This window comes from Hyperoodon ampullatus (genome assembly GCF_949752795.1).
Source record: "Hyperoodon ampullatus genome assembly, chromosome: 16".
Taxonomy (NCBI): Eukaryota; Metazoa; Chordata; class Mammalia; order Artiodactyla; family Ziphiidae; genus Hyperoodon; species Hyperoodon ampullatus.
In genome coordinates, this window is record NC_136929.1 from 61,333,619 (window position 1) to 61,351,607 (window position 17,989).

The window sequence follows — 17,989 nt, forward strand, 5'->3', positions numbered from 1 at the left end:
GCCAGCTTCTAGAAAGCCTGAGGTTAAAAATGGCTATGCCATTCATCAGCCCCAAGTAGAAGAGACTGGGAAAGTTTGACAGCCATGCTCATGAAGGCCTCAGAAAAGCTGTTGAAAAGCTTTGGAGGCGAGACCGAGGGCCCAGGTTCCGCAGCCGAGCTCCAAACCAGCTGGATCTCAGCTCGTTGGACACGTCTGGGAAAGGCACTTGTATCGTCAAGGCTCTGTAAAGCCAGGGGCAAGGACCCTGGCAATTAAGTGACCACAAACCCATCCAAGAGTTACCCATGGGGGTGGGAACGTTCTTCCTGTTGGGAAGAGTGAATGAAATATGAAGGGAATTGGGAAGTTCCCCAGCAGGCGTGCTGCTTAGACTCAGTCCGGAGAGAGACCCTCAGCGCTGAAGTTCTCCAGAACGATTAGGAATTGTTGTAAGAAGTCCTCCGAGCTGATTTAACCTGCCGTGAACCCGGCAAGTGGACACCCACGGCCTGTGATTTATGGGGAGGGGTCGCCTCCAGAGAGCAGCCCGGGCTGCCTGCCTAAGCGCCGTACGCGGGTCAGCCTGGAACGCGTTACGATAATCGTCGGAGAATCAGCTTGGAGACAAGTTGAAGCAAGTTGAAATTTGAAAAACACATTAACAGGGGTCTGAAGAGATGCCAGAAGAGCCTGCCAGCAGGGACAGCTGGAAGGCCAATTTTTTTAGTCAATACTGAAAGGTGGTTGCTTAAATATCTGAGTCAAACACATGATTTCTCTCCGGCTCAATACTCCCGTTTAATTGCGCTGGGGAGTCTCTCCACTGACACATCTAACACCCAGATACAGGGCCGAGTGAAAGAAAAGCGTGTTATTGAAGTGCAAATGAGGTCCTGGGTGGAGCCTGCAGGCCTGGGTCCGGCTGGAGAGGTTCCTGCCGCCCCGCAGGCGCTGGCTGGGCTTCCCGGCCGACCCCGCCGGCAGAGTAGGGCTGAGGAGGGCGGCCCGTCTCAGCTGCGCTCACAGAGGGCTCTGTGGGTCGCGTCTCGCCCCTGCAGCTCCGCGGACTGCCCAGGCCCCGGGGGGAGCCTTCAGGAGCCAGGGTTCTCCCAGCGAGAGGGAGGCACGGCGCTGGAGCCCAGTCAGGGGGAAATGCGTGCCCCTGGGGAGCAGTCGCAGGCTTGGCAAGCAGGTGACAGCCTGGTGAGGTTGATCGGTGAGCAGAGCCTTGATTGGCGTCCTGACGTTGGGAAACAGGCTTGTCTCTGAGGTATCGAGACCCAACAGCCTGGCCTCCGGAGGGAGTCCTGCCAGCCTGGTGGCTCCTGGTGGTTCCCAGGATGACGCCCACAGAGGGGCCCAGGACTGGAGGTGAGAGTGGGGGCAGCCCTCACCTACCTCAGAGCTAAGCAGGACGTTATCAGGTGTAGCTAGAAACCCAGGAGAACTGGGACCTCAACCAGGATGAAAAGAAAAGGCAGGCCCTGGGGGCAGGTGACACGAATCCCTCAAGGCAGAATCAGTGATAAGGAAGAAGCCTGGTGAACTCGAACGTTAAAAGCACTTCCTGATTCAGTGGGTCTGGGTCTGGGGGGCTCGCCTGAGGCCCGCGGCCCAGCTGGCTTTGTCCGTGTTTCCCCAAGCCTCCGGCTCACAAGACACGGTTTCCCATTCACCCCCAGCGCGTGAGCTATTCCTTGTTCACAACTCCGCTAATCACACCCAACAATCAGAAATCTGTTCAGGTGGGGCTCAGGGGATCTGACGGAAACATGGCTGGGCCATCCTGAAGCCAAGAAGTCCAAGTGCAGCTGCCTATGCTTGAGGAAGCTATGAAATCGATCTGGTCTCTTCCTGAAGGAGGGCTCCCATGGATGTGGGCTGCCGCAGACAGACAGCCTGAGGATCAAGTCCTGTTCCTCCACTTGCTGGTTGTGGGACCGTGTACAAATTATACAACCTTTCTGAACTTCAAGTTTCCTGCTTCTCATATGGGACTAGGCACGTGACTGGTGTAGCCCAGGACTTGTATGAAATACGATCATGTGGGTAAAACACCCAGGACAACAAATATCAGTTCTCTAGCCTTCCAGTTCCCCCCACCCGCCAAACTGAGGTGGCCTCAGTTTCCCCTTCCCTTGCTGTTGGGTTTAGTTTTTGTCCAGGGAAGCAGCAGTGAAAAGAGGTACTACATCAGGGTCCCAGATGAGAAATTTGTCTCTCACCTCTAAGCCAGAGGCCAGCCCTGCCCAGCCCTGTTGGTTTCTCCCATGGAGGGACCCCCTTACGCAGCAGACGTTTGAAAAATGAATCTCTTTGCCTTCCTGGAGCAGGCGTTCTTAGGGCTCCCCTCTGAGCTGTTTACGGAGCAGCCATTGAGGAGTACCATTGGCAGAGGTCTTCTCCCCTTGGGTGTCCCCACGGAGACCCAGCAGCTCCTAGCTTGCCCCGTGCTTCCTGCTCACACTTCTTGTGTGTGGATAGGGAAGCGCAAGGCCGGGCTTTCCACGGCTCTGCCCCCCTCCCTGGCCTCGTCCCCTCCCGCTCCCTGCCCCTCCCATCCCTCTCTAGACACGCTGGCCCTCTTACAATCCTTTGAACTTGCCAAGCTTGTGTCTTGCCTTAGAGCATGGTGCTGCCCGGAAGCCCGCACCTGGAGAGCCGAGTGGCTCTTTCCCACCAAGCATGCTGCTCCTTCCAAGAAACTTTCTTGGCCCTCTTCTCCATTACTCAGTTTTATTTTCTTCTTAACGCTCATCACTACCTGAAATGATCTCATTTATTTTGTTACACGTTGGCTGTCTCCCTTACTCAAACCCAAGCTGTGTGAAGGCAGGGACCTCATGTGTTTAGTTGAAGGAACATCACAGATGCCACATAATGCCTGGCCTCCACTCTCTGCGTTCCTGGAGCATCAGGAAACATTACTGAATGAAGGAATCTAGGAATGTTACCTTCCGTACTGTGATAGCATCGGACAGCTGTTCAGGGCTTGAACACTGTCAGAAACATGCTAACTGTAAGCAGGTAGGGAGAAGGGAGAGGAGGAAAACGCCTCTGGGCGATGGCCACAAGTCTGCTTTGAGCTGCTCATGCTCCAGAACCCAGGATTCTACCTGCCCCCAGATCAGAGCAAGGGAAGCTTTGCTCCGTCTCCTCTCACTGGAATTGAACAGAAGGGTGCTGGTCATTCCCTCAACCTCATATTCTGGGATCAAACTAGAGGGAAGTGTAAAGGCACTGGGGCAGTGCCCAACGCCAAGGGCTCCAGCGACACTCAACTTACGAGATGTCTGTTAAAAAAACAATAGCTAACTCTTTGCAAGGATTATTAAGCTGTTCTAACTCTTTACGTGGATTGTCTCATTTGTCTTATGAAATGGTCTCAGTGACCAGGGATGGTTCTTGAAAGATCCCTGGGACGCTATCCTCTGTAACAGACACACACTGCTGCTTTGCCTCAAAAGCTTAACTGCACCGGGATCGCCGAACTCTAAATGGGGTTTCCAGAAAGGTGAGGGAAATATAGAGAAGCATGAAAAATAAATAAATAAATAAAGAGAGAGAGAGAGAGAGAGAGAGAGAGAGAGAGAGAGAGAGAGAGGGAGGGAGGGAGAGGGAGAGAGAGGGAGAGAGGTGGAGATTCCCCCCAAATCCCTTCTGCGTTCCACATGCACAGGGTTGTGCTTCTCTGCACAGAGATACCTGGCCAGGGGTTTGGCTGGGAGCTGACATCCACCCAGAGGAAGGGGCGAATTTCCTCTATTATAAGTCATAACCGGGGGCTACCTACCCCCTACCTACCTGGGTGCATTTTCCCATTTTGCACCAGACACTGCTTGGAGTCCGGGAAGGGCTGTCCCCTCCGCCCTTTTCACATCCTCTCCCTGTCCTCTTTCTCAGGGTCCATCTTGAGATCTTCAACCAAGACATCCTTACTCACTTCTGTTTTGTTTTGTTTCCAGCTCAGAACTGAAAGTGGGTTAGATTTTACTGACCCAGACCATGTTCTAGAATCCTGTTTCTCAAATTTCCAGCTTGAGAGCCACCCACAGGGTGGGGTGGTCTGGGAGGAAGTAGTCTCGGGTGTGAGCTAGGCACACCTAGTTTGTTAATCCCCCACAGCCCTCTGTCCTGTGGGGAGGACTAGCTGGTGAGAAGGACTGGCGATGTCGGTGGCTGAAGCGCCCAGAGCCTAGAAATTCAGAAGCTCTAACGAGGGTGGTTCCTGGTTCTTATTCACCAAAGCTATTTCTACTTTTTAATGTAGATTTTCTATCTCAAGTGTCTCCAGCAATAAAATGTGGCCAAAACCAGTCACAGCTCACAGGCATACTAAGGTGAGCTGCTATTAGAATGACAGCACCACCAAAACCATTTAAAAAGCTTTCAAAGTTCTATCTCTTCGTTGGTATAGCCCCACTTTTAAAAACAGTAACTATAATTCATTTGTCCCAAAGAGACTTCCTTCCTAAATTAGCTACGTAAACGAGGAACCTCTGGATTTAGAGATTTTCCTCTGCAGGCCCCAGGAGCAGCTAAAGATTAGCTTCTGTCAGAATGAATCCATTTCCTTCACCAGTTTGCTTCAGAGGTTCAGGAAGGTTTGCCTTCGGCTACTGGGTCTCCCCTTCAGGTCAGCATTTCCCAGCATTAACTAGGGCGGTTGTTAAGAAACCCTGACCGTGTGGGGGGATGCGCTCCTCCATACAGCTGAAGGAGGCCTCTTTGGTGGACTCCAGCCAAATGGTGGGGGTTTTTTTGTTTTTTAAGATGTTGGGGGTAGGAGTTTATTAATTAATTTATTTATTTTTGGCTGTGTTGGGTCTTCGTTTCTGTGCGAGGGTTTTCTCTAGTTGCGGCGAGCGGGGGCCACTCTTCATCGCGGTGCGTGGGCCTCCCACTGTCGCGGCCTCTCTCGTTGCGGAGCACAGGCTCCAGACGCGCAGGCTCAGTAGTTGTGGCTCACGGGCTTAGTTGCTCCGCGGCATGTGGGATCCTCCCAGACCAGCGCTCGAACCCGTGTCCCCTGCACTGGCAGGCAGATTCTCAACCACTGCGCCACCAGGGAAGCCCCCCAAATGGTGTTTTAACCTAAACTCACTCTCTTGCCGTTACTGGAGCCAGGTGAGTCACAGATTTTGTCTTTCTTCCCCATTTTCAAAGCCAACAGACAATGAGGAAGGTGGAAGTTGCCAGTGTGTGAAGAAAGCCTGTCTGGAGCCTCCCTGGAGGCTGAAGAGCAGAGGGAGGCTGTGAAATCCTCCCGCAGCTTCAGGAGAGGCTGAGGGAAAAGCCCCTTCCTTGGACAGGGAAGAACCTTGAAAACAAACGCATGAGGGACCCTTTAGGCTGGGTCCATCAGGCCAACTCAAGAGACATCCTAACATCCAGGATGCAACAGAAGAGTGTTCAGGGCAAACTGGTGGCACGGATCCTCAGGGACTGTTACCAAATGGAAGGTTGCAGCGTGGGCGTGGGCAGGGATGGTACCCACGCTGGCCCTCAAACCCAAGGAGCTCACTAAACACAGCTGAAGTTGTTAGGGAAAAAAAGCAGCACAAATGACGAGGCTTATCTTTTTTGCTTACCCTCGGGATCAAGCCAAGTTTGAGGTCTCCCCATGATCTCATCCTCTGAAGCATTCAAGTTCCGGATCACAAAGTATGTGGTCATTTTCCCTTTCCCTTTCACTTCAATTTCACCCCTCTCAATTATTTCAAAACCTTGATTTTCCAGGGCTCTGCCCAGAGAAAAGAAAAATGCCCCTGATATCCAAAGATCACAGGTCTGCAACTTGAGAGTCGGCTGCAATGGGAAGGGTGATGCGAGAGGAGGAGTCTGGGACCAAGAAGAGGAGTACAGGGAGGGGACCATGCAAATGGACAGGGCTGCGGGATGACTACGGAACGTGGACTTGCTTATGTATTTACTGGCCGCTGAGAGATGGTGGAGACAAACCACAGAACGGTGCAGACCAGCAACGTTTCAGATTCATGGCCAGCTGCCTCAGCCAGGGCTCAGCACTCACCAACCTTCCCTCATCTTGGCCAGTTTTGTGGAGATTGCAGACCTTCACCACGCTCGTCACGTTCCCGCATTTAGCACCTGCCCTTGTCACCCTCACGCTGCTGACCATGCCTCCTACTTCGAGCCATGATCCATCCACAAAACTACAACCCTTAGAGCGGAGACCCTGCACCTTCTCATCCCGCTGACCACACCCATCCTTTCCCCCAATCTGAGAGGATGTCTTGTTCAAGGGCATCCCACCCACTCTCCCTTCCTACCTCCTCAACGCTTGGCGCCCTGGACCACCTCTTCCCTTATCTTCAGCTCCCTCTTCACTCGCCACCTCCCCTCAGCCTGCCAGCACACCAAGGTCTCTTCCATCCTAAACAGAAGTAAAAACCTTCTCACTTGATTATCTTCTGCTTTAAATCCCATACAAACACAACTGCTGTTGTAGCATGAAGGCAGCCGTAGATAATGTGTAAATAAAGATCCTGGCTGTGTTTCAATAAAACTTTATTTACAAAAACAAGCAACAGCCGAGATACGGCCTGTGACTATAATTTGCCAATCCCTGAACTGGACCATATGCTCCTTGAGAGCAAAAACTATCTTATAGTAGAGGCTCAACAATATAAATTGTCTGCCGCAATGTCCTCTGTAAGTGTGGCTTGGAAGGAAAAACACAGGCTTCCTCCACTACCCCCATCTGGTGGCTACTAGGTACTCTACCTTCTGGAAGAAAAAGGGACAAAGAGATGCATGAATAAGTGAATGGTTACCTGTAGGCCCTGAGGCTAAGATGCATTTTGTTGGGAAGCCCGTGACTTTCCATCCTACAGACTGTATTCACAGTGTCACCAAACAAGCAGTTCCATGGCATCTTGTCCCCCATGACACCTGCCAAGACTGGTGCCGTAGGGATGCCCACTCTGATCTGCAGAGAGAATCTCACTGAAAAGGGACCATCAGATACTCTTGTTTTTATTTTTAAATTAAGGTATAATTTACATAAAAGGCATACATAAAATGCAGACCTTAAAGTATTTAGCTCCACGAGTTTGGCAAATATCCCTGTAACCACCATCCAAAATAAAACAGACTAGGTCCATCACCTTTGCAAAATTATCTTGTGCCCCTTTCCAGTTAAGGTCCATCCCTCCCTGCAGAGGTCACCACTTTCTTATTTCTTCTCCCAGAGGTGAATTTGCCTGTTCTGCAACTTCACATAAATGGAGTCATATAGTATATCCTGTTTTGTATCAGACTTCATTTATCCAAATCAATGTTTTTAAGATTCACCCATACTGTTATATGTATCAGTAGTTCATTTGTTTATTTCTAAATACTAGTCTATTGTAAGAATATATCACAATTTATTGTGTCCAGTGTTCTCTTCACAAACATTTAGGTTATTTCCCATTTGGAGCTGTTGTGAACATTCTTTTACAGATCTTTTCATGGACATACATTTTTCATTTTTCTCAGGAAAATACCTAGAAATAGAATTCCTGGATCACAAGGCAGATGTATACATGTATTACAAATATTTTTCCCATTCTGTGATTTTTATATATGCATTTTCCTTAATAAGCAGACATTTTTAATTTCAATGAATGTATTAGTTTGCTAGGGTTAACAAAATACCACAAACTGAGTGGTTTAAACAACAGAAATTTACTTTCTCACCGTTTTGGAGTCTGGAAGTCCAAGATCAAGGTGTCAGCAGGTTTGGTTTCTCCTGAGGTCCCCTGCTTCACTTGCAGATGGCAGTCTTCTTGCTGTGTCCTCACGTGGTTTTTCTCTGTGCACGCACATTCTTGGTATCTCTTCATGTATCCAAATTTCTCTTCTTATAAGGACACCAGTCAGATTGGATTAGAACCCACCCTAACAGCCTGATTTTGACTTGTTACCTCTTAAAGGTCCTCTCTCCCAATACAGTCACATTCTGAGGTACTGGCCGTTAAAGCATCAGCATATTAATTTCAAAGGGAACACAATTTGGCTTAGAACAATGAAGTTAACCTCTGTTTTTCTTTCGTAGTTTGTGCTTTTTGAAGCACTAAGAAATCATTGCTTACTTCAAAGTCATGAAGTTATTCTTCATATTTCCTTCAAGAAACTTTATGGTTCTATCATTTAGGTCTGTCATATATATCAAATTAATGTTTATAAATGGAGTGAAGTAGGATTGAGGTTCATTTTTCTTCCCATATGTATATTTAATTGTAACAGAACCCACTTTTTTTTTTTTTTTTGCGGTGCGTGGGCCTCTCACTGTTGTGGCCTCTCCTGTTGCGGAGCACGGGCTCCGGACGCGCAGGCTCAGTGGCCATGGCTCACTGGCCCAGCCGCTCCGCGGCATGTGGGATCTTCCCAGACTGGGGCACGAACCCGTGTCCCCTGCATCGGTAGGCAGACTCTCAACCACTGCACCACCATGGAAGCCCCATCTTGATCTTTTAATTTATTACATTGGGGGTTTTATACAGCAGCTGTATCTGTGTTTGCAATGGGCCGGTATCATGGACATGATACATGGCCAGCTTTTACTCTGAAGACTGCCATGGACACCATAACCAGGACCTGCAGCATTTCTCAGCTTCCAAATCATTGAGGTGATGGCAAATGTGGTGCATTTTCAGAATCTCCTTCCTAGGGATTATCATTTGGGAAAATCCTATTCCATCTTATAATTGGCTTTATTTATTTTTAGTTGGCTGTTTATTTTGCAGATCTGACTGGCAGGAGTGGGAAAGGGATCTAGATTTTAAAAGACTGAGACACTGCTCTATGCCACCTCGGGGCAGTTAGGATCAGCTGAGCAGACAGAAGAAGACATTTACTTTTCATCACCAAACGTGTCCAACTTTTACAGTGTGAACAAACTTCTGTACGTGGAAGAGTAGCTTCCTGTATTCCTGTGAGAAAGGCGAGCAGATGTCTCGCTCGTGGCCACGTGCTGAAGGGAAAGCTGTTCTGAATACCTTCTGGCACCCCGGTGTCTGGACAGCTGGCTGGAGACAGTTGCACACCTCAGCCTGAGTTCCAAGCCTGTCAGACGGCATGCTGGATATACAGTTTCCCTAAGCGAAGAAAAGTGGGCTGTTTAGTAAACCTGAACCACTTGTTGAAAGTCTCGAACAAAACGGCAGGAGTTAGAAGTAAGCTGGCTCCCTATGGATCGAACGCTACAAAGTCAGTGAGGAGACGTGCTCAGCGCTGTCCTCGGTAAGGGACAAAGGAAGCCAGCGTGAATCGCATCACAATCCCGAGCTCCACAGCCTCTTCTCACATTTGAGAGAATAACATCCTAATATCTCTATTACTTAGTAACATTTGCAAGAGAAGAGACGAGTTGGGAGAAATGACCCATTTTAATGACTGTCACATACCCAGTAACCATCCGAGCAGACTACTAAACAGAATTCCACATTTTTGTGCGAGGTGGCTGGTATTAAGCAAAGAACTCAGTTGCTCTCTGCCTGGATGGGTTCTGCAGTAACAGGCTTCATCCCTTCTTTTGCAGACATTCTCATCCCCAAGGCAAAGTTAGCTATTCTTTGAGCATGGCTTCCAATAGGCACTGGTACACCCCCTACCACCATAGAAGCATCTGCTATTGCTTCCACCTGTAAGGAGCAGCGGTAAGGGGGGATTCAGAGGGTTTTCTTAATGCACTAAATATAACACTAAATATTTTTGTCATTTTCCATGTATTGATAGAAGGACCATAGTAAAGCTGGTGGTTATTTTCTAGGGGCATGAGGGAAGAGGTGAGAAGAAAAATGGCTCAGGAAACAGCCATGAAGGAGCCAAAAGGGCTTTCTGCTTTGGTGGAGACAAGTCCCAGAGAAGACAAAGCTCCTGGGGTCATTGTATGATGCTGTGTATTAGACCCACATTATTTAGGTTAGACTTGCTGCTGAAATGAAGGAGTACTATTCTCCCCTCAAAGGCAATCTTAGCATTGGGTAGTATAAGAGGATTTTTTAAAAAATTAAAATCCTAAAATGCCTCTAATTCCTTCTTAGTTCTTCCTCCCATCCCCAATCTCATCCACACCAAACCCCAGACCAGTGAGGGGCGAGGAAAAGGAGGACCCACCGCCAGGTACGTGACCTGCCTAGGCACACAGGGACACGCACCCCAGAGCAACCACATGCTTACTTTGTAGACATCGTGGACACTGGTTAACCTGTCGAACTTGGAGTATATTAAATTCAGCATATTCACCATCTGGATAGGTTTGCAGGCAGCACAGATGTTCGTAAATGTCACTGAAGACAATTGTGCATGTTTTAAATTCTCCTGCAGCATAAACTGGGTGCCAGTGATAGCCAAAGATGGAGAATACCAGTTCTACTAATTCTGTATCCAAGTGCCCTTTGGGAACCAAATCTGACTGTGCCTTGGAGTAAAGGAGCCGGAATGCCCATCACCATTCACCATCCACCCACCAGATATTTATCGTCTCTTATGATCTGGTCATAATGCTGGAGAATCTTATACTGTGAAGCAGACGGGGTCCCTGCCCATAAGGAGCTCCTAATCTAGTGAGGAGACAGAATGCAAACAAATACTCAATAAGACACGCAGAGGGGGCTTCCCTGGTGGCGCAGTGGTTGAGAGTCCGCCTGCCGATGCAGGGGACACGGGTTCGTGCCCTGGTCTGGGAAGATCCCACATGCCGCGGAGCGGCTGGGTCCGTGAGCCATGGCCGCTGAGCCTGCGCATCCGGAGCCTGTGCTCCGCAACGGGAGAGGCCACAACAGTGAGAGGCCCGCGTACCGCAAAAAAAAAAAAAAAAAAAAATTTTTTTTTGGTTTCTATGCCCAAAACTTAAAAAGAAAGGGAGTGTTTAAGTAGATCAGAATTTTAAATGTTAATAGTAGCAATAATAATAACCTCATGGCATTGGGGAAATGCCACAGTACCTAGCTTTATAATTCCCTGGCTGTTTCATATAGGGGTGTTTGATTTCCTTAGTTAGATTATAAATTCTCTGCAATCAGAGATGACCGTCAAGTGAGTAAACATTAGAGAATCTGTATCCAGCCTCCACTGGTAGGTGATGATTTGACATGTCTGTGCATTCACATAAATATCAGAGGAAATCAAAATGGCTGAAGGCATTTTAACTGATAATTTTTGGACCAATTTATTTTGCCTAATTGCCCTTTGAATTAGTTCATGATCAATTCAACTTTATCAATCAATTTTATCCATCAATTTTATCCAAGGAGATTGATAATGACCACACTTAAATGGTCACCATCCATCACACCTCCCGCAGAACAGTGGCGTGAGTGGGCACAGGCCTCTCCTCCACCTTCAAGATGCAGAAAGAGAAGCTTGGTGGAATTGAGCCATCCATGGTAGCCACAAGGATGGGAAGTGGTCACATTTAGAATCCCACCCTGCCATCGCTACTGTGTTCTTTTGTCTCTTGGTAGAGTGATTTCAGTGTCATTTCCTTTTTCTTTAATGGCAAACTTGCGCTTGCACTCACTAGTTCAAACCCCTTGGCACTGCTCCCTCCCATGCCTATCAAGAAGGTGCTGCATTCTGGTTTCTGGAGGATGCTACAATGAAAAGGAAGGCAGTGGTCCTGCCAAGCTAAATCCTAGCCTCCCAAACCCTAGGTACTCCTCAGGGACTTGAAAGGCCCCCCCAGCCGTAAAAGACTATATGACTGGGGGTGCAGTGGTTAAGAATCCACCTGCCAATGCAGGAGACACAGATTCGTGCCCTGGTCCGGGAAGATCCCACATGCCGCGGAGCAACTAAACCGTGCGCCACAACTACTGAGCCTGCGCTCTAGAGCCTTGGAGCCACAGTTACTGAAGCCTGTGTGCCTAGAGCCCATGCTCCGCAACAAGAGAAACCACCGCAATGAGAAGCCCGCACACAGCAATGAAGACCCAACACAGCCATAAATAAATAAATAAATTAATTAAAAAAAATAAAAGACTATGTGACTTACTCCTCTCCCCAGCCTATCCCCAGTTCAAGAGGGAAAGGGCCTCTTACTGATTCATCAAATACCACATGGAAGGGAAAAGCATTGCAGAATGTCTTCTCTTCAATCCAGAGCCACTCGGGATAAATTGGTTCAAAGGTGTCCCTGAGATGCCCTGGATGGAGAAACAGAATCCCGTTCACAGGCAACTCAGGCCACCAACACAAGAGAGTATCTCAAATGTTTCCCGGGCAAAGCGCAGTCCCCGCTGCTCAGCACAAGCTCCCTCAGCGTTTCCAGATGGCCACGGCAATTCTGCTTCCAAATTAAAACAAACAGAAAACTTGCTACCAGGTTGAGAAGCCCTCCTGCCCCCTGCCAAGTTTCTGCCCGCCGCTGAAGAGTTCCTGGGCCAATTGAGTGTGTCTCGCCATGAAAACAGGGCCGGCATTGAAAAGCTGACAGCCAGACAATGAGCTCGCGCAGCACAGCGCGCACGCCCGGCCGGTGTCAGGGACATTTGCCATGGAGCTTTGGAGACTGACAGTTTTGGGTGGCACATGAAAATTTAACCAACAGCCCTATTTGGCAGGGGGTAGAGATTCGAAATGGAGCCTTTTTGATATGAAAATCTCCTAGACAAAGCATGTCAATTGCATGTTTGACTCGCTTGCCATGGCTTGAGGGACTCAAAATTCAGTCCTTTGAGCCCTGCAGACCTTCTCCCAGACGCATGTCATCACGACCCATGGGGCATGACCAGGAGTCTCCAACTCCCTTCTCCTAGTGGGCCGGAGCCCCTGTTCTGACTCGGATCCTAGGTGCTGATCATGAGACCAGCTCAGCGCCAACAGGGGCACTTCTGAGAACGTAATGCCTTCATTTTGCAGGTGGAAGATGGAGGACTTAGGTTCCCCAGGGACAGAGCCAGAAATCTACTATCCTGGTTCTCGATCCAGGGTCCTTCGCACTTTGGACACCATGATTCTTATCTACAGACTTCCGGGCCAGAAATACATCCCAGTCCCGAAGGCCTGAGGAGCTGTGGAAAACTCAGTGTTCTTGATAATATGTCAGCACTCATCCTCCTTCTCTTCAACACAGTCACCAAAAGGGGTTGATTCCAATCCCCTCTCCAGCGGCTTCCCCTGATTACAAGGAGAACTTGTGCCTCCAAGTGACCCCCAACACAAATCAAAGGGGCAAAGGAAGACAAGTTAGAGTCTGATGTTTTAAAGTTAAAAACCATGCCTGCCAAGTCCAAGCTCTGAAGAAATCAGTGACATCCTGGGCTTCCCTGGTGGCGCAGTGGTTGAGAGTCCGCCTGCTGATGTAGGGGACATGGGTTCGTGCCCCAGTCCAGGAAGATCCGACATCTCATGGAGCGGCTGGGCCTGTGAGCCATGGCCGCTGGGCCTGCGCGTCCGGAGCCTGTGCTCCGCAGCGGGAGAGGCCACAACAGTGAGAGGCCCGCGTACCGCAAAAAAAAAAAAAAAAAAAAAAATCAGTGACATCCTGATTATAGAGGACTCTGCCCATTTGTGTGCACAAAGCAATCATTCTGCTCTGAGAGCCAAGGTTGGGAGAAGAGCCCACTTATCTTTTCCAAACATGACTATGCGTCTCACAACTTCCCAGCTGGACTTTTTCACGGAACAGAGACACTCAAATATTTCTCTTTCATCCTAAGGAAAGCTGCCTCCAGGGCCTGCAAATGACAGGGAGAGAAGCATACAGGTCTGGTCATGTGACAGGAGATGCACGAGGATACACTGTTCCTCTGTGATGGGGCCAGAGGAACAGTGAGGCCACACAAGGTCAACTTTAGCAAGACTTCATAAGCCCCAAAATTGTTATCCAATTAATTCTCATGCTGTTTCTCCACCAAAGGCAGCAAGAACTTTTTTACAAAATCTCAAGGTGAGGCTGGCAGGAAAATCACACAGAAACTTCTCTTCCTGTGGTTGAAGATTCTGCAGTGAAAAGACTCTGAGGTGAGCTTTGAACACTCTAAGGTATAAACATTGTGTGCTCCAGGAATCACAGACTTCTCTGGATATTCGTATGAGCTCTGTGGACACACAGAGTCGTGCACCTAATAGATGTGGAACCTAAACAGATAACAGTCACACCGCAAGCTGCAATCGAGGCAGCCAACCACAGGCTCATGAGTTGACTCCAGACCCCCAACTGGCCCCAGCTGCACAAGTGGGCACTCAGGACTTGAAAAGTCAATTTACACCATGAGAATTGCAAAATAAGCCACCAGATCCAAATTTCAAGGACTTTACATTGCTATCTTTTTTTTTTACAGGTAAAAATGTTTCAGGCTAAGGTCCATCCCAGAGAGCCTCCCAATTTTTTATCCAAATGAACTTATTCCTGTGGTTCTCAACCAATAGTGACTTTGTCCCCTACCCCTACCCTGGGGATACTTGGGAATGTCTGGAGACATTTTTGATTGACACAACCTGGGATGGAGGGGGAGAGCTGGGTGCTGCTAGCATCTAGTGAGTGGGCTAGGGATGCTGCTAAACATGCACAGGACAGTGCCTCATAACAAAGATTATCTGGTCCAAAATGTCAACAGTACTGAGACTGAGAAACCCTGCCCTAAATCCACAATTAGAAGATCCAGTTCTTTGCATAGATTGTTCCGAGACTAGTCACTCCACCAGGAGGAACTGTGCTTTCTGAAGACACAGCACACTGGTACCTCTTGGTCTCTCTGGCTGTCCTGAGTGTCTTGTGATCCCTTTGGCTTTGCCCTTCTCATCTGTCTCTGCGACTTCTGCACGATCAGAAACACAACATGCTCCTTCTTCCCTGTCCTCTCCTCCTCTTGATTCACGTCAAGGATATCCATGGTCACGTCAATGTCAAAGAAGTCTTCGGCCACAGCCTCAATGATACCTGCAGCAGAAGGATACCTATTGGTGAGGGATGGCGGAAGGCAGTTGTGTCAGCAAAAATCATAAAATAATCAGGTTATACAACTTTTGATAAATATTCCAGAGTTCACCAAGCCCAGGCCCAGCATCAAGGCAGGCAGCATATGACAGATGAATAAATTTAATAACAATAACTTAAAAGCAGAGATTTACACACTGGATACTAAATATATCCCTCCTACTCTGATTTTTTTTAACATCTTTATTGGAGTATAATTGCTCTACAATGCTGTGTTAGTTTCTGCTTTATAAAAAAGTGAACCAGCTATACATATACATATATCTCCATATCCCCTCCCTCTTGTGTCTCCCTCCCACACTGCCTACCTCAACCCTCTAGGTGGTCACAGAGCACCGAGCTGGTCTCCCTGTGCTATGCGGCTGCTTCCCACTAGCTATCTATTTTACATTTGGTAGTGTATGTATGTCAATATGTCAATGCCACTCTCTCACTTTGTCCCAGCTTACCCTTCCCCCTCCCTGTGTCCTCAAGTCCATTCTCTACATCTGTGTCTTTATTCCTGTCCTGCCCCTAGGTTCTTTAGAACTTTTTTTTTTTTTAGATTCCATATATATGTATTAGCATAAGGTATTTGTTTCTCTCTTTTTGACTTACTTCACTCTGTGTGACAGACTCTAGGTCCATCCACCTCACTACAGATAACTCAATTTCGTTTCCTTTTATGGTTGAGTAATATTCCATTGTATATATGTGCCACATCTTCTTTATCAATTCATCTGTCAATGGACACTTAGGTTGCCTCCATGTCCTGGCTATTGTAAATAGTGCTGCAATGAACATTGCAGTACATGCCTCTTTTTTTTTTTTTTCTTTTTTTTGCGGTACGTGGGCCTCTCACTGTTGTGGCCTCTCCTGTTGCAGAGCACGGGCTCCGGACGTGCAGGCTCAGCGGCCATGACTCACAGGCCCAGCCGCTCTGTGGCATGTGGGATCCTCCCGGACTGGGGCACGAACCCGTGTCCCCTGCATCGGCAGGTGGACTCTCAACCACTGAGCCACCAGGGAAGCCCCATGCCTCTTTTTTTTTTTTTTTTGCGGTATGTGGGCCTCTCACTGTTGTGGCCTCTCCCGTTGCAGAGCACAGGCTCCAGACGCGCAGGCCCAATGGCCATGGCTCACGGGCCCAGCTGCTCCGCGGCATGTGGGATCCTCCCAGACCGGGGCACAAACCCGTGTCCCCTGCATCGGCAGGCGGACTCTCAACCACTGCGCCACCAGGGAAGCCCCCCCATGCCTCTTTTAAATTATGTTTTCTCAGGGTATATTCCCAGTAGTGGGATTGCTGGGTTCCATGGTAGTTCTATTTTTAGTTTTTTAAGGAACCTCCATACTGTTCTCCATAGTGGCTGTATTAATTTACATTCCCACCAAGAGTGCAAGAGAGTTCCCTTTTCTCCACGCCCTCTCCAGCATTTATTGTTTTAGATTTTTTGATGATGGCCATTCTGACCGGCGTGACGTGATACCTCACTGTAGTTTTGATTTGCATTTCTCTAATGATTAATGATGTTGAGCATCCTTCCACGTGTTTGTTGGCAATCTGTATATCTTCTTTGGAGAAATGTCTATTTAGGTCTTCTGCCCATTTTTGGATTGGGTTGTTTGTTTTTTTGACATTGAGCTGCATGAGCTGCTTGTATATTTTGGAGATTAATCCTTTGTCAGATGCGTCATTTGCAAATATTTTCTCCCATTCTGAGGGTTGTCTTTTCGTCTCATTTATGGTTTCCTTTGCTGTGCAAAAGCTTTTAAGTTTCATTAGGTTCCATTTGTTTATTTTTGTCTTTATTTCCATTCCTCTAGGAGATGGGTCAAAAAGGATCTTGCTGTGATTTATGTCATAGAGTATTCTGTCTATGTTTTCCTCTAAGAGTTTTATAGTGTCTGGCTTTACATTTAGGTCTTTAATCCATTTTGATTTTTGTGTATTTCTGTGTATGGTGTTAGCGAGTGTTCTAATTTCATTCTTTTACATGTAGCTGTCCAGTTATCCCAGCACCACTTATTGAAGAGGCTGTCTTTTCTCCATTGTATATTCTTGCCTCCTTTATCAAAGATAAGGTGACCATATGTGTGTGGGTTTATCTCCGGGCTATCTATCCTGTTCCGTTGATCTATATTTCTGTTTTTGTGCTAGTACCATACTCTTTTGGTTATTGTAGCTTTGTAGTATAGTCTGAAGTCAGGGAGCCTGATTCCTCCAGCTCCGTTTTTTTTTCTCAAGATTGCTTTGGCTATTTGGGGTCTTTTGTGTTTCCATACAAATTGTGAAATTCTTTGTTCTAGTTCTGTGAAAAATGCCATTGGTAGTTTGATAGGGATTGCATTGACTCTGTAGATTGCTCTGGGTAATATAGTCATTTTCACAATGTTGATTCTTCCAATCCAAGAACATGGTATATGTCTCCATCTGTTTGTATTTCTAGTTTAGCATCTATTCATTTGTGGTTTTCCAGGAAGGCAGTCAACTCATTAAACAACTCTGGAGAAAATGTAAACAAAATTCAATTGTAAAAGCATTAAGGATCATGTTTTTAAAAGTGTTTCTCTAGGGATCTATCCCAGGGTTCTAATATAAAGCATGGGGAAAGCATGCATGAAGATGTTCATCACAGCACTGTTTGCAATAGCAAAAGAGTAGTAGTATCAACTAAAAGGTCAACCATAGGGGACTAGTTAATTACTACATGAAATATGATTCAGCCATTGAAGATGGTGGTTTTAAAGACCATGTGAAAACATAAAATGATCCCTTTTCTATAATGCTGAATACAAAAAAAAGATACAAAATAATATGCAGAATAATCACAACTATGTAAAAACTCACATATTGAAAATGCTGAAATAAAAATGAAAATCATTCCTTCTTTTGGTACTTGGAAACTTATTTTAAGGCTCAACTTTAGGAGTTATGGTCAAGATAGCAAAGAGTCAGACTGCACAAGATATGGAACTTTAACCTGCTACCCACAGCCAGCTATTACTCATCCTTGGGAATTTATGGGGAAAGACTTCCTTACTCTGGAGACCTCAGAGCTCTGGGTCTGGTTAAGCCAC

At 47.4% G+C, this 17,989-nt stretch overlaps 1 protein-coding gene across 1 annotated transcript in view; it reads right to left on the minus strand.

Annotated features, from left to right (window-relative positions):
- Positions 1 to 4,093: 4,093 nt before the first annotated feature.
- Positions 4,094 to 17,989, minus strand: part of LOC307064919 (guanylate cyclase soluble subunit beta-2-like) — a gene marked incomplete at its 3' end in the record, with an annotated part of 42,807 nt that continues 28,911 nt past the window's right edge. The window contains 12 exon segments of the mRNA XM_079721626.1: positions 4,094 to 4,177; positions 5,087 to 5,217; positions 5,574 to 5,725; positions 6,777 to 6,931; positions 9,483 to 9,629; positions 10,168 to 10,273; positions 10,275 to 10,408; positions 10,458 to 10,550; positions 12,031 to 12,134; positions 13,560 to 13,610; positions 13,613 to 13,667; positions 14,676 to 14,872. Of these exon segments, the coding sequence (XP_079577752.1) occupies positions 4,094 to 4,177; positions 5,087 to 5,217; positions 5,574 to 5,725; positions 6,777 to 6,931; positions 9,483 to 9,629; positions 10,168 to 10,273; positions 10,275 to 10,408; positions 10,458 to 10,550; positions 12,031 to 12,134; positions 13,560 to 13,610; positions 13,613 to 13,667; positions 14,676 to 14,872 (1,409 nt within the window).